We start from the raw sequence: 17,160 nt of genomic DNA on the forward strand, positions 1-17,160 counted from the left end.
TGGCAGCTGTGATTTAATGCAGGCAAAATGCAAGCTCATACACTTGGGGAATAGCAACCCACAAATATATTACTCACTTGGCAGAATTGAATTAACAACTATAAAGGAAGAAAGGGAACAGAGTTATAATATGGGCAGATGCTAAGTTTTCTTAGCAGTGTAAACAGGTAGCCAGAAAGCTCATGGTGTCCTATTGATGATTTATCAAATGCTATCTCGTAGAGATAAGGGGGTCATAATCCCACTGTATAAGGCAATTGTAAGACCACATTTGGAATACTGTGTTCAAGTATGGAGACCTCATCTGAAAAAAGACATAGCTTCTTGAAAGGGTCCAAAGACAGGTAACCTGAATGGTGAGATTAGCAGGAGGACAACCGTATGAGGAAAGACTTATGTGGGTTACAGAGCTTGACAACCATGCACTTCAGAAGTGACCTGATTGAGTTTTATAAGGCTCTTACAGGGGTTAGTAAAATGAATGAAGGGAGAATTTTCACTGTTATAGAGAATTCCAGAACTCTGGGGCATCAGTTCAAATTACTGGGAAGTTGTAGGAAGTTTTAGTTATCTAGTTGTTGATTGCTGGAATACCTTGCATTCACAGGTAGTTGAGGCTAATGATTTGAATAAATTCAAGTCAACTGGATAGTTACCCTATGTGAGGAGGGAAGTGCATAATTTGTATTTTCTTATTGCGTCATGTTCCCCACCCCATCCACTGCAGCAAAAGCCTGTGGCTTCCTTGCAATATATGGCTATCACTATTACAATGTCTGCATATTCGTACCCTTACCTAGAAATAATAGCCCTAGAAAGGTGAAACTTCACAGGAACTTGAATCCTTTTCTATGTACTCTTCATGTATAGTAACACATTTCTCTCATCTATGGATCAGTTGTTTAATGCCTTGATCATAGTCTGCACTTTTTGCCTGAAACCACGATTCCACTTCATTGATACCTTTTTGGGAGGTGTGCTTCCACTACTTTGACATGTCTTTACACCCGGTATTTGTCATTTCTTACCAACTGATCAAAAATGTTCTCAACATCTACATTACACAAATCCAACAGTTGGCAAGAATGTTGCATTTGACATTGCTTCTGCAAAGGCTTCAGCAATCTTGGAACCCATCATGTGGAGACCTTAGACGTGCAGATGGTCATGTAAAATGCTGTAGGCAGATCCATAACTAATTCCCACTGCAATTGCGATGAAATGAATTGTCACAAGTCTGTCACTCAACACCAGCTGCTCAACCTTTGCAACTGTCTCACTGTCTGTGGATGTTGATGGTCTTCCTTCTCTTGGCTTGTCAAAGTCACTTGTACGACTGCACTGGAACTCCCATTTCCACTTTTTTACAGTGTCACAAGATGGACAATTCTGCCCATACGTAGCTTTCATTTCTTCATCAATTTCCTGAGCGTTCTTGCCTTGCAAATGTAGGAACTTGATCACTGCTCGATATTTCACTTTATCCACCGTAGCATCCTTCCTCATATTCTGGGCTCCACCTCTGGTGTATGATCACCTACAGGAATGAAATTTCACATGTTAGTTATTGAATATGTAGACAATGTATTACAAATGGCATCTTCCTACTGATGTTTTATCTAGGTCAAGGTACAAAACTTTTTGATACCCCCTTTTATTTACATGTTTTGTGATGACCCACAGCAGGGCTTGAAATCCCCAACACCTTGCTTCCCAGGCTGCTGCATGTTCCAACAGAAGCAGTGCAAGAGTCCCTTTCACCTTTGCCTGCAGCTCTAACCCCCCTTCCAAGCTGACGCCTCCATAGCCAGGTGGGCAGGAGCAGCAGTGCATAGCACACGCTTCTTGATTAGACTAGGGTTCAAGCCCGTGCCCACCAAATATGGAACGGTCAGGGAATGGCTGCCGCATATCCCCGGAGCAATATGGCCTTAGTTGCTAATGCTCCTAAAAACCAAATAACAAACACGAACAACCCTTCCAAGCTATCCATTTTCGGACCCCGCCTAGAACTGCCTCAATAGCATCAGCAAATATTCTTGTACCCATTCTGTTTAAATATCTCCTATTCTGTAAAAACTGTTTCTCCTGTTAATAAGTGCAGACTATGGTGGGAAGAATTATACCCCATCAGCCTTGTACAGTTTTTCTATGGCTGAATTGATTGACAAGGTTTTCAGCATGTACTCCCTTTCATGTCTGGGCAGGATTGCAAACACTTTCAAATTTAATTCCAACTCGTGACGTTTTCACAACATGCTCTAAAATTAATTAAATCTTTAGATCTGCTGCTCTCAATATCATTGATGCCCATGTATTCAACAATATCACCTTTCGTGCCCTTAAAAGATGATATCTGCTCTACAGTGTCATCTACTTTTGCCCCCCAACAGATATAACCTGGTCCTATTCCACCAATCCTTTTTATAAAACGTATTTCCCTGTCATTACCTGGTGCCTCCGTAGCCAGGTGGGCAGGAGCAGCAGTGCGTAGCACACGCTTCTTGATTAGACCGGGGTTTGAGCCTGTGACCAAATACGGAAGTTGCGGAAAGGTCATGGAATGACCACCGCATATCCCTGGAGCAATATGGCCTTAGTCGCTAATGCTCCTAAAAAAAAACCAAACCACACCAAAACCCTGTCATTACAGTCACTGACAATTATTGCCTCTGAAGGGACCAGTGCATTCTGCCTTGTGGATTACCATTGTGTTGCCTGATGCACAAGTGAGGGCTCTCTCATTGAGTTGGGCAGCTGAGAGCTTGATGGGCCCTGATTTTAATTGCTTCGAGGCCATCTACCCTGTTCTTCAAGCTCTTATAAATACCCATCAGAATGCCGAGTTTGCGCCTAATTTTCTTGTACTGTTTGCACTGAATGCACACAAAAACGTCCTCCTTGGCTCCATCCTATTCCATTTCAGATAGTCCACAAACATTGCACAAGTTGTAAATTTTGTTAGGCATGATTTGTAGGAGAACTTACCTCTTCAGTTCTCCCCAAACCACAGCACTCCCACTACTCTGTCTGTTGCTTTGCTGTCTTAGTCTGAGGCATGATTTCTGTTTACATTTAATTTAACCTGAGAATATTATACTAAACTGATAGATATCTAAATGCTATGTGTTGCACTATCGAGTTTACGTTACATGTATTGTGCTGTGCCATTAGGTTCATAGGGTTTTAAATTAGTTTTATCCTTATTAGAATAAAGCTTATTAGCTAAAACAAAAACAAAAAAAAAAAATGCCGGAATGTATGAGCCACTTGTTTACCACAATTAAAAACCTACAATTTTACTACTGTGAATATAGTATCAAATAACTACTAGTTATTTGATACTATATTCACACCAAATCACCGATACAAAAGCTCTATGAATATTAATCTCATACATTTTGCACTACATAATAAAGTTAAGTTGTTAAAACACTTATGTATTGCTATAAGTTGTACTTTTTAAACCTCTTATAATACGATTACACTGCTTCAAAGCTACGTAGAACCCTCCAAGTATCTCCTATATCAGTACTGAAACAATGGCAGCAAAATTCTAATGTTCATATCGAGTCAACACAATGAAGAATAATGGCTACGTGTATTAACTTGTTATGAAGGCTGTGAATTAAAAGTAGCACAGAATGACCCTATCAGCAGAATCTGGCTAACAGATTTTCCTTTACAAAAAGTACACATTTTATATCTTTACTTTTTGTAAAGATTAGTATTAATAGTGGCAAATGATATAAGAAAGAAAGTTTATACAGCAGCAGTAAAAAAAAAAAAAGTGAAAACCAATACTCCCCATATCGCTTGTCCATCCCTTTTAATAGTTTGTCCAGTTTTTCCTTGAATTTGTTCAAATTACTCACCTCTACAACACTAGGTGGGAGTTTGTTCCAATAATTATCTACCCACTGACTGAACAGAAATCTGCAAGTCTACCCTGCAACCATCCTTTCTCAGTTTGAATTTATGTCCCCTCGTGTAGTTGGAGCAACAGGAAAGATTCCATCAGCATTGCACTTATTCAATCCATTCAAAACCTTATCTCAATGTGATCTTCAGTTGATAGAACTAAAGCCTTCTCCTCACAAGTCTTGTTGCTCTGCACTCATTTCAACGGCGCCTCCGTAGCCAGGTGGGCAGGAGCAGCAGTGCATAGTTCGCGCTTTTTGATTAGACCGGGGTTTAAGCCCGTCATGACCAAATATGGAGGATGCGGAAAGGTCAGGGAATGACCACTACATATCCCCGGAGCAATATGGCCTTAGTTGCCAATGCTCCTAAAAACCAAAAATAACAAAAATAGTTATTGGGTATTTTTGTAACTTTTTTTTTTTAACATTTTGCAGCATTTTACATTATTGGACCCTACAGATTCAATGGCATTGTTACTGAGAGAGTTATCTCGAAACATTAAGGAGTTATCTAGTACCTAATATCAGAAGCATATATCAGATGTGATGGTGTTTTTTTAAGAATGGTGTACCTCCATTTTCATTCTGCTGTTTGTTACTATTTGGACAGGGAGTTTCATCAATAATGGATAGGTCACAGGAGAAGTGCTTTTGAATCCCTCCCCCCCTGTCTCAGGCTTTCAATACCTTAAATTTTTTCATGGGGATACCTGAAAGATAAGGTACATGCTGAAAAACATTGGAGGTTCTGTGGGTGACAATAGAGCAGAAACATGTAGAATTTCAACTGACTCGTGCACTGTTGTATGCAGGAGTGTTGAAAAAGGATGTAGTTTATGTATGCATTCTGGATGACATTTGAATGTCATAAATGAATTTTTGCTTTTAAATAGGAGCCAGACAGCTGTTCAATAATGAAAAGTATTTAAATTTATTAGATTCACAAATTATGTATTATTAGAATGTGTGTACATAAATCTGACTCGCCCTTTATGTGCGATTTAAGTAAAATTAATTCCAAAACAGTGAAATATTATGTGTTATTCATTAGTCTCTGCATCAAGTTGACCTTTCCCAGATTATTAGGAATTATTTTTAAAACAAAATTAATATTTCTACTATTTTTGCCTATAACAAAGTTATGGACTTCATAATAGATTGTAAATTGTGAGCTTATGTTTATCTTTAGTTCTTTTATTATTTAATTTTTAAAGTATTTAATTTATTAATATAATACTTTTATTTAGTGAAATGAAAGTTATTAAATTAGTTATTCAGTTATTATTTTAATATTTTGATTAAATTAGATATCTAGGGATTATCCTGTAGTAGACCATACATATGATGCAGTGGTTGTTGGGGCAGGAGGTGCTGGGCTTAGAGCAGCATTTGGATTGGTTCAGGAAGGATTTCGAACTGCTTGTATCACGAAACTTTTTCCTACAAGATCTCACACTGTAGCTGCCCAGGTAAGTCTAGAATCTCCTAAGTAGAAATATATTTTTTTTTTATAGTAACAGAAAACTCGACTTGTTATAATAATAACATAATACATTTATTTGCAAATCAACAAAGATGCACATTGAAACTTAATCTCCACAAGAAAATGAACTTCTGAATTGCAGACTTGTGGTGAAAGCAATCTTAAACAGGCCAAGCAAGCCGTTCCTCTTTTCTAGCTTGATTAATAAAGCTTGTTGCTTTTTTCTTTTAAATGTTATGCCAGTCTTTGAAAAGCTAATAATTCCTCACTCACATGGCGAGTCTGTTCATGATCTTTCTCATTTCTAAGCTGATTCATAAATCTTGTTGCTTTTTTTTTTTTTTTTTTAAATGTTATGTCAATGTTTGAGACTCTAAACATGGTTCTTCAATCCAGCATACCTCACATTATTACATATGAGGGTCATTACTAATAGAAATGTTGAAGAATGCTATGAAAACTTGTCGAGTCTGTTTGGTGTGACATAAACACTGGAAAAGGAAAATTGAGAGTAGGTGTGCTATAGGCCTAATGAATCTGATGAGTATAATGAGCAATTGTGCAGAGAAATAGTGAGCCAGTAAATTGGAGTGTCTTATAATGGGGATTTTAATTTTCCAGAGATTGACTGGAATTTGTGGGTTGGTCACGCACACACTAGCAAGGCTTTTGTGGATTTATTTGATGATTGTTTTCTACAGCAGCATGTCCGGAAGGCAATTAGAGGAAGTAATACTCTTGATCTGCTTATCAGTTATTATTCTTCATGCATTAAGAATCTGCAGATAAAGGAACCACTAGGTGGCAGTGATCAGTGTGCTGAAGTGGGATTTACTCAGAGGTAACTACCATCAGGAGTAAAGGGAAGGGTTTTTGCTTTTGTAAGGTGACTACCGTGGCCTGAGACCATATTTAAATTCTATACGGTGGTACCAACTGATGATGTTACCAACAGCAAATTCAAAATGGGAAGCATTCAAAGAAATAATCTTGGAAGCTACTAGGCTTTTCATACCAACTAAGAAATATTGTTCAAGATTTAGGCCTAAATGGATATCAGATGAACTAATTAGACATGTGGCCGAGAAGAAAAATGCGTGGGATACATATAAATTAACAGGTGACACAGAATCCTATGATGGATATAAGCTGCTCTGTAACCAAGTCACAATGGAGGTTAGGCAGGCAAAGGCAAATTACAAGATATCTCTGGCAAAGAAAAATAGCAAAGAGTTCTTTACTTATGTAAACTCTAAAAGGAAGGGGATGAATCAGATTGGTCCATTTTATATTGATGATTCTGCTCAAGTAGCTAACAAACTAAATGAATATTTTGCATCCTCATTCACACATGAGGAGTTATTCAGGGAGTTGAATGCCAGAGGTATATTAAACTCTGGCAGAAAGCTAGATAATCTTTTGTAATAACTGAGAGTAAAGTGGAGGAGAAATTGTTGAAGATAAACATAAAGGCACCTGGGGTGGATGGAATATATCCAGTTATATTAAAGGAGGCAGCAAAGGAAGTAAGCAAACCCTTTGTCATAATTATGACAGCTTCCTTGGACTCAGGGGAGGTACCCATAGACTGGAGATGTGCAAATGTGACCCCAATTCACAAAGGAGGATCAAAGGCTGACACAAGTAATTATAGACCTCTTAGTTTAACTTCTGTTCCAGGGAAATTAATGGAGGCACTGGATAAAGAAGCATTGTAGGATCTTCTAGACAAGACTTCAGTTAAAGCTCGGACTTAGCATGGGTTTGTTAAGGGAAAGTATTGTCTGAACAATTTGATTGGATACTATGATGTAGTCACAAAGGAACTGGATGCAAAGAATAATTTTTATATCATATATTTGGATCCTAGAAAGGCTTTTGATACTATGGCACATGGAAGACTGCTGCACAAATTGGAGCAGTGTGGCATTGGAGGCAAATTGATTCTATGGATAAAGGGATGGTTGAGTGGGAGAAGACAGAGTGGCAATCAATGGACACTGCTCTTCATGGACTAATGTTATTTGTGGAGTCCCCCAGGGTTCAGTGTTGGATCCATAGTTGTTTTCTGTATTCATTAATGATATTGATGAAGGTATATCAGACTTAATGTCTAAGTTTGAAGATGATATGAAGGTCGGCAGGGTTGTTAATGACACTAATGACAGTATGCTTCTGCTGCTGCAACAGGATCTAGAAAAATTTGAGTAGATGGGCTGAGAGGTGGCAACTGAAGTTTAACATTGACAATTGTAAAGTACTGCATATGGGAAGCAGCAACCCCAGAGTAATGTATCAACTGTTTGGTTCTACACTGACAGAGGTAGAGAATGAAAAGGACCTGGGTGTAATTGTGCAGGCAGATATGAAGTTTTCTGAGCAATGCAGTCAGTCTGCAAGAGTAGCCCATGGTGTCTTGTCAATGATATACAGGAATTTTTCTAGCAGGGATAAGGAGTGATTATCCCCCTTATATAAGGCAATGGTCATGCTGCACCTTGAGTCCTGTATACAGGTCTGGAGGCCTCATTTTAAGAAGGATGTAGAGCTGTTGTAAAGAGTACAGAGAAAGACAGAAAAAATGTAAAGAGTACAGAGAAAGAAAAAATCCTCCTTTGTGAATTGGGGTTATATTTGCACATCTCCAGTCTATGGGTACCTCACCTGAGTCCAAGGAAGCTGTCATAATTATGACAAAGGGTTTGCTTACTTCCTTTGCTGCCTCCTTTAATATAACTGGATAGATTCCATATAAAGACTATAAAGATTAATGAAGGGAGCAAAATGTTATTCTTACGAAGAAAGGCTTAAGATTTGAAAATGATAGTATCTGGAGACTAGGCACCTGCGAGATGATGTGATTGAGGTGTGTAAAGCCTTGAATGGTTTGAGCATGCTCATTGCTGATGGGATCCTTCCTCTTGTTCAGAATAATTGCCTGAGAGGGCATAAATTCAAATTGAGGAAAGACAGTTGTAGGATAGATGTGCAGAAGTTTGCCTTTAGCCAGCGGGTGGTTGATTGCTGGAACTATTTTCCATCTGTCATTGTAAAAGTGGATAGCTTAAACAGATTCATGTCAGAACTAGGCAAACATTTTGAGTGGGTGGATGAGTGAAATGAGAAGGTGGTTTTTTTTTTTTGGCTGATGCTATATAAGCTTGCTTTCTTGCATCATGTGCCCTTGTTAATGCTAAACATGCTAAAAATATCAACAATTTTTAAATCTTTCAGGTTAAAATTTTTGAAAAGTAATTAATATAGTAGACTAACAAAATTCTGACTTGGTCATTGGCATTTCTAATGCAATGGCAATGCAGAATCTAAAACAAAAGAAGATCCTTTTCTTTTGCTTAGTGAGGAAGTATTTTATTGCACTGCATGCCTTAACCTCTCTTACCGGAACATTTTTTTTTCCCCTGAATATGTGCCATTATGGCACATTTTCAGGAAAAAAAATTTTAAAAATGTAAAATAAAAAAAAAAAAGTTCCTTCTTGGAACATTTTTTATTTTATTTTATAGTTTAAAAGTGTGCATCATGCGTATACTCATTGTATAGTTTTTTTGTGTTTTTTTTATAAATTTTTAGTATAAAATACATGCGAGTAATTAACCTATTTGGGCTATCCCGAGTTATCTTGTGTATGCCGAAAAGTGTGCAAATTATGCTGTTTTTTTATTTTTTTTAATAAATTAGCACTTGTGCTAAAAGAAAGTAATAGAAAAACAGAAAAAAATGGAAACTTACTTTATTCCCTGAAAGACAATTTGAATTCCATTTAAAAAAAAAATGCATACAAAAAAAAACAGGCATTTCATGAAAAACAAACAGTAATTTTACTTGGTGTGGTAGGTCTTGAAGCAAGGAGTGATGCAAAGACTAATTTCACATGTTTTACACATGTAGCGTGTCTCCTTTCAAATTTTCTTGCCATCTCTGTTCTGCTTTTTGGAGCATACCCAACAAGTTCTAGTTGGAAACTTCTTCTCAGTTGGTGGAATATCAATGGGGTAATGCCTAAGTTGGGTGGGATGTTGAGGATGGTCTTCCCTTTCTAACTGGTGGAATTTGCAGGTGATATTTCTTGATCATTTCATCGATCAGTTTCAATCTGAAATTCAAGTTTGAAAGAGCTTTTTGACCATCTGAAATCGTGGCTTTATACAGTAGAAATGAATTCCACACAGCTAGGTCCATTAGATGAAAGAAAACCTTGCAGTATTTTTTTTAATCTGTTTCCTTGGCAGGGGATAGTTAGCCAAATGTTGGTCAACTTTATCTACACCTCTCATAGAAAAGTTAGTCACAAACTACTTTGGGTCTCTTCACTAATCCTGTTCGAGTTTCTATTTCTTCCTGAGAAGGATTATGAACTGTGGATAACAACACTGTCTTTTTTTATCTTTCCAACGTAAGGCCATGACTTTCCCTCTTTGAAAAACAGCAACCTCTTGCCTTTTCAGCTTTTCCTTCTTCAGCATTTCTGGCATTTCCTTTCTGTTTAGTCTCATTGTACCATAAACATCAGTTTTCTTTGTGATGAGAATATCAGCTAATTGGGGAATGGTATAATAATTGTCCACCGTGAGGCAATATCCTTTTCCTAACAGAGGCTTTATGAGAGTCAAAACCAATTGCGTAGACATTGGAAGACCAATAAAGTCTGGATCCATTTTTGTGCCTTTTTTCTACATATATTATGAAAGTCTAAACATAACCACTTTTGGATTCACACAGCATATAATATTTTATGCCAAACCTTGAGCGCTTCAATGGCATGTATTGCACCCAACTGAGTCTTCCTTTGTACAGCATCAAGCTTTCATCTATTGTTATGTCTCTTTTTGGAACATATAGACTTCTAAATTTATTTTCTAAGAAGCAATAGACATCATAAATCTTGTTTAGTTTTGGATTTGGGTGCGTATTTGCATCACATGACTCATTATCTGAGAAATGAAGATATTCTTTTATCTTTTTATAACGCCTAAGTGCCATTGTAGTTCCAAACACTGGTGTCTCAAGTAATGGTGTTTTTGACCAGTGCATATATTCTTCAGGCTTTCTCACAATACCTTACAGCATTTTCAGAGCAAAAAATACTCCCAATTCAGCATGCATCACTGTAGTCCAACTAGAATCATGAGCACCATTTTGTTCTGCAAATTTATTAGTCTCAGAGCACACTAGATTGATAAGTTCTTCATCAAAAAATAAAGCAAAAAAAGTGTATGGGAGTCATTTCATCTGTATTGCTTTCAATGCACAAACCTGGCTGAACAGAAAATGGAAATCTTGGAGGTGGCGGAGGGGGAGGTCTTTAATGCAGTCAATTTTGCGCCACTCTCTCTAGCATCTGAAACAATGACATCACCATCATCTGAATCAAAACCTGGAAAAAATCTTCAGAACAGGATTCACCAGAAGTTTCCAATTCACTATATGAATCGTCACTAATCTCTTGTTCTACACTACTCATTATAAAAATAAATTTAAAAAATCAAGGGAAATGCAAAAGCAATAATCTTGAACTAGCTATATTCTGACACACGGCCACTGCAAGTGGATAGGCGAGGTAAACATCGCTTACGGCCGGCAGTTGAAAAGAGTTCCAAAATATTTTTTGATATTGTTTTCTGATTAGTAACTGCTTATCAGTATTCAGCATTTATTTTATTTTGATTACTGGCAGCACGTAGGAACACGAGATACTGTTCTTAAATTGCTGTACATTAAAATGAAAGTCAGTCTGCTGCCAGGCGTAAAAAAAAAAAAAAAATCCCGAGAAATCTCGGGATTTATCTAGCTAATGCAAAATTAGCCAGATAAATACACGAGAAAATATGTTTCAGTTCTAAATCTGGAGGTATTATTGTTTGCTTTTATCCCGAGATATCTCGTGTATGTTCCAAATAACTTTTAAACCTAAAAACAAGGTATCTCGGGATAATCCACGAAGGAGTTAAGGATAAGACATGCAGTGATGCATACAATTCCACAAAAATCACATGGTATCTTCCTCAAACTGTGGTGGAGCTCTGATTGCTTGACTCCTAGGAAGCCACAAAATAAAGCATGGGGACATGTCTGAACCCCTATACTGAAACATAGCTTTTAAACATGCTCAAGCTTGCCACATTAGACATCAGAGTCAGAACTCTTGGATTTGTTGTGCATTATCTGTAACCCACTCAACCAGTTATAAAGTTGCCTGTGATAAAAAAAAAAAAAAAAAAAAAATTGAGGGGCAAATATCCTTCATATTCATCACCAGTCCTTCATTATAATGGAGGTACAATTGCAGATCCATCTGAAATTGCTGATGCATTGGAGGAAACATTTGCACATATTTCAAGAAGAACATCATAGTCAGTTTTTCTGGCTATCAAAGAAAGAAAGAAAAAGTTCAATTTTTGAGGCATTGATCAGCCTTTTAGTAAAGCATTATAGATAGCTTTTTTGCTTTGTAAGGCAAGTGCAGTTGGACCAAAGCATATTTCACTGTGAGATGATAAAACACCTTTCCTCAACAGCTATAGAACATTGCTTCTCTTGTTCAATTGTAATTTTATTGAAGGAGAATTTCCAGATCCCTGACATCAAGCAATCATCTTAGCCCTCTCAAAGCCAAGAAAGGATCCAGAGATCCCAAGCAATAATTGACCAATTAATTTGTAGCCTTGACTAGCTGTTTATATAAAGTGCTAGAACATACGTTATTTATAGTACTTGACTATATGGTATTTGGAAGAAAATAAACTGTTTTTCAAAATGGTATCGGTTTCGAAGGGGCAGGTCTATTTTGAACCATCTAATTAGACTTGAAACAATTATCCATGCTGCCTTTTTGAAGTCAGAACACCTTGTATCAGTTTCTTCGAAATTGAGAAAGCATGTGGTTTAGTCTGAGGGAAAAATTTCCCCATTTTTATTAAGAACTTTTTATCAGTCTGGACATTTCAGGTTTCTTTCAAGTCCTCCCTTTCTCATCCATTCCATCAAGAGGAAGGAGTTCCCCAAGGGTCCACACTTTTTACTGTCAAGATAAACTCCCTCACATGATAGCTTCCACCCGCTGTCTCCAATGCTCTTTATGTTGATTACTTCAGCATCTTGAATCAATCATGCAACATGAATAATTGAAGGCAGTTGAAGCAGGCTATAAACCATCTTAGTAAGTGAGCATCAGTCACTGGTTTCAGATTTTCATCAGAAAAAGACTATATGCATCCACTTCTGTAGAAAATGGAACTTGCACCGTGACCCAGAACTCGAGTTAGATGTAAAAGTCATCCCACTTAGAATAGGGGACAAATTCCTGGAGGTCATTTTTGATAAGAAGCTGACCTTCAAGCACATTCATAAATTAAGAAAAAAATGCATCAGGGATATTAATATACTTTGTTCTCTGCCACTCTTACCTGGTGAGCAGACTGCTGTGGGCTTATTTGCAGTAAACTGGATTATGGTGCTTAGTAGTAGTAGCAAATGATGCAAGAAAGCAAGCTTGTGTAGCATCATCAACCAAAAAAAAAAAGTCCCCTACACAGTTTCCATCAATACCCTCCTGGAATTTATATAGTTCTTCCTTGAATTTATTCAACCTATCCACTTCCACAACAACAGGCTTCCACCTGTTGTGGAAAAAAACCCCCTACTCATTTCACCCATCCACTCGCTCCAAATATTTGTCTAGTTCTGCCTTGAATCTATTTAAGCTATCAACTTTTACAGCGACAGATGAAAGTTTTGTTCCAGCAATCGATCACCCGCTGGCTAAAGGCAAACTTCCGCACATCTAACCTACAACTGTCTTTCCTCAATTTGAATTTATGCCCTCTCAGGCGATTATTCTGAGCAAGAGAAAGGATCCCATCAGCATTGAGCATGCTCAAACCATTCAAGGCTTTATACACCTCAATCAGATCACCTCTCAGGTTTGGTTTGTTTGGTTTTTATTGGCGCATTAGCACCTAAGGCTATAATGCAGCAAACTCCACCTCTCAGGTGCCTAGTCTCCAGACACTATAATTTGCAAAACTTAAGCCTTTCTTTGAAAGAGCAACCTTTTGTTCCATTCACTAATCTTGTTGCCCTTCTCTGTACTCGTTCCAACAGCTCTACATCCTTTTTAAAATGAGGTCTCCAGACCTGTATACATTAGTAAAATAATGAGGAGTTTACCTCAATATAGTGTGTAGAACACTTCCGTATGATACCCTCCAGAAATTAAAACAAAAAAATCAACAACTTACCGGTACATTAGAGTAAAATTTAAATAATCAATTTAACACAATTCAAATCAATTTAAAACAATTAAAAATCAAATTAATGCAATTAAAAGAATCTAACGAAAATATTCAAAACGATTTTCCTTCCTTAAGGAAATTTTTCACTTAATTAAAGCTATCTATTAAGGAAATTTTTCACTTAATTAAGGAAGGAAAATTGTTTTGAATATTTTCGTTAGATTCTTTTAATTGCATTAATTTGATTTTTAATTGTTTTAAATTGATTTGAATTGTGTTAAATTGATTATTTAAATTTTACTCTAATGTACCGGTAAGTTGTTGATTTTTTTCGTTTTAATTTCTGGAGGGTATCATATGGAAGTGTTCTATGCACTATATTGAGGTAAACTCCTCTTATTATTTTACTAATATTATTATCAACGTAGAACATATTGAGTAGTACAGCTCTGATTCATACTGTCTAAGACCTGTATACAGGTCTTAGATAGTATGAATCAGAGGTGTTACCTGACCATTGCCTTATATAAGGGATAATCACCTCCTGCTAGAAAAATTACCTTGCCGTTTTTGTGCCACAAAAATCAAATCCTGTATATCATTGACAACACACCATGAGCTACTCTAGCAGACTGTCTGCACTGCTCAGAAAACTTCATCTGCCTGCACAATTACCCCCAGGTCCTTTTTTATTCTCTACCACTGTCAGTGTAATACCCCACATTTGATATGTTACTCTCGGGTTACTGCTTATCATATGCAGTACTTTAAATTTGTCAATGTTAAACTTCATTTGCCACCTCTCGGCCCATCTGCTCAACCTTTCTAGATCCTGTTGCAGCCGCTTAGTGTCATTAACAACCCTGCCGAACTTCGTATTGTCTGAAAATGTGGACATTAAGCCTGATATACCATTATCAATATCATTAATAAATACAGAAAACAACAATGGACCCAACACTGAACCCTGGAGAACAACTAATAACATTAGTTCATGAAGAGCAGTGTCCATTGATTACCACTCTCATCTCCCACTCAATCATCCTTTTCATAGCAGCAATTTGCCTTCAATGCCACACTGCTCCAATTTGTGCAGCAGTCTTCCATGAGCAACAGTATCAAAAGCCTTTCTAAGATCCAAATATATGATATCAAAATTATTCTTTGCATCCGGTTCTTTTAGGACCACATCATAGTATCCAATCAAATTGGTCAGACAAGACTTCCTCTTAACAAACCCGAGCTGTGTCCGAGATATAACTGAAGTCTTGTCTAGATGATTCTGCAGTAGTTCTTTAACCAGTGCCTCCATTAATTTCCCTGGAACAGAAGTTAAACTAACAGGTCTCTAATTACTTGTGTCGTCCTTTGTGAATTGGGATCACATTTGCACATCTCCAGTCCATGGGAAGTAAGCAAACTAAGGGTTTGCTTGCTTCCTTTGCTGCCTCCTTTAATATAACTGGATAGATCTCATCCACACCAGGTCCTTTCTTATGTTTATCTTTAACAATTTCTCCTCCACTTTGCTCTCAGTTATTTCAAAATCATCTAGCTCACTGCCAGAGTTTAATATACCTCTGGCATTCCCCTCCCTGAATAACTCCTCATGTGTGAATGCAGATGCAAAATATTCATTTAGTTTGTTAGCTACCTGAGCAGGATCATCAACAGTTGAGCCATTAATATCAAGTGGACCAATCTGATTCATCCCCTTCTAGAGTTTACTTATGTTACCCATTTATGGGCAAATTCAGTAGAAAAGTTTGAAACACAAGCAGTTGCTCTTGACATCTCAAAAGCTTTTGATCATGATTGGCAAAAAAACTGTTTTTTGTAATTAGTTATTCAGTTTTCTCTCTGACTACTCACTGAGGGTGCTTGTAGATGGCTCTGTCTTCTAACTTCTCCACTAATGCTGGTGTCCCCCATGGTTCAGTTTTTTTTACCCCACTCTTTTCCTCTTGTATATTAATGACCTTCTTCCATTGACACTAAATCCTATTGATTGTTTTGCTGATGATAGCACATTGCATTCCACTTCCCAGTTTGAGAAACCTTGCCCTGCTCAATCAGCTTCAACTTCTCAAATATCTGCTACCAGTTCCTTAAATGCCAATCTCCAGGTAATTCTCCATTGGGGCAAAGACAACATAATTGATTTCAATCCTTCTAAAACTCAATCCTGTCATATCTTGCAAAAAGGATTCTTCTGCTCCTGTGCTTATCTTTGTTGACTCTGATTTCCAGGCAAGGTGATATATCTCTTTTGGGAATTATCCTGACTTTTTATCTCTCTTGGCACAAGCACATTACAAATATTGCTTCCTCTGCATCTAAAGAACTTTTTCTCTTTTGCTCTCAGTGTTACTTTTCTTCCAAACAGCTGTTCACTCTGTATATATTGCAAATCCGCCTTACCATGGAATATTATTCCCACATCTGGGCGGTGCCCCCAAAACCTCTCAGGCTTCTAGATTCCATTTAGAAGAGGGCAGTTAGGTTAATTAGTGACTCATCTCTAACAGTCTCTCCACTGTTAGAGATGAGCCATTAATTAATTTGGACCATGCTTTGAAAATCTTTATGGTGCTTGTCCCAAGGTTAACCTTTTTGTCATTTATGTTCTTAAGGGTTTCCATAAAAAAAACCTTGTTGCTTCTTCATCTGCACAACCCTTATCTCCGTGGAGTATTCTTTCTCTAATTTGACTCCATGCAATAGAACTTGTGATGAGTCAAAATCAAATAATAAAACATTTTAAGTGTATGTTTTACAGAACTGCATGAGTAACTTGCAGTCTGTGATAGATATCTGATAGAACACTCATTCAGTTCTATACTGGGTCTGTAAAATGCTCTCCTCCCTTCTACAATTAGAATTAGATGTCCAGTTTGCAATCAACTTGAATTCTGAGTCATATTGGTATTTATGAAAATGAGGTGTCAGATGAGGCAGCTAAATCAGCTTGCTCCTTGACTAAATATGAATTTTTAGTCCCATATATGAACTCTAGACCCATCATCCATCGTACATGCCTTAATCAATGGTGAAATTTTGGCATATGTAGGAACCACAAATAAACTATCAAATTACATCCAATTGTCATGGCCCTCCAGTCTGTGCAAGATATAAAAAGAAGAAATTATTCTTGCTAGACCTCTATATTGGGCATAGTCACCTGATATTTTTAGTGAGGGCTGTTGAGACACCTTCATTAGCATTAGTAGAGACATACAATGCAAGAAAGCAAGTTTATGCAGCATCAGCCAAAAAAAAAAAAAAAAAAAAAACACTCCCATTTCACCCCTCCGTTCGTTCCAAATACCTGTCCAGCTCAGCCTTAAATTTATTTAGGCTATTAACTTCCACAACAAAAGATGGAAGTCTGTTCCACCAATCAACTATCTGCTGGTTAAAGGCAAACTTCCGCACATCTGTCGTACAACTGTCTTTCCTCAATTTGAATTTATGCCCTCTCAGGTGATTATTCTGAGCAAGA

The 17,160-nt window shown here is 37.2% G+C and overlaps 1 protein-coding gene across 1 annotated transcript in view; it reads left to right on the forward strand.

Moving 5' to 3' along the window:
- Positions 1-17,160, forward strand: part of SdhA (succinate dehydrogenase, subunit A (flavoprotein)) — a 221,429-nt gene that overhangs the window by 29,897 nt on the left and 174,372 nt on the right. The window contains exon 3 of the mRNA XM_090376065.1: positions 5,231-5,392. Coding sequence (XP_090232191.1) covers positions 5,231-5,392 — 162 coding nt within the window. The remainder of the gene's footprint in view (positions 1-5,230; positions 5,393-17,160) is intronic.

The sequence above is a fragment of the Mastigoproctus giganteus genome, chromosome 6, assembly GCF_048544385.1.
Source record: "Mastigoproctus giganteus isolate SK-2022 chromosome 6, ASM4854438v1, whole genome shotgun sequence".
Taxonomy (NCBI): Eukaryota; Metazoa; Arthropoda; class Arachnida; order Uropygi; family Thelyphonidae; genus Mastigoproctus; species Mastigoproctus giganteus.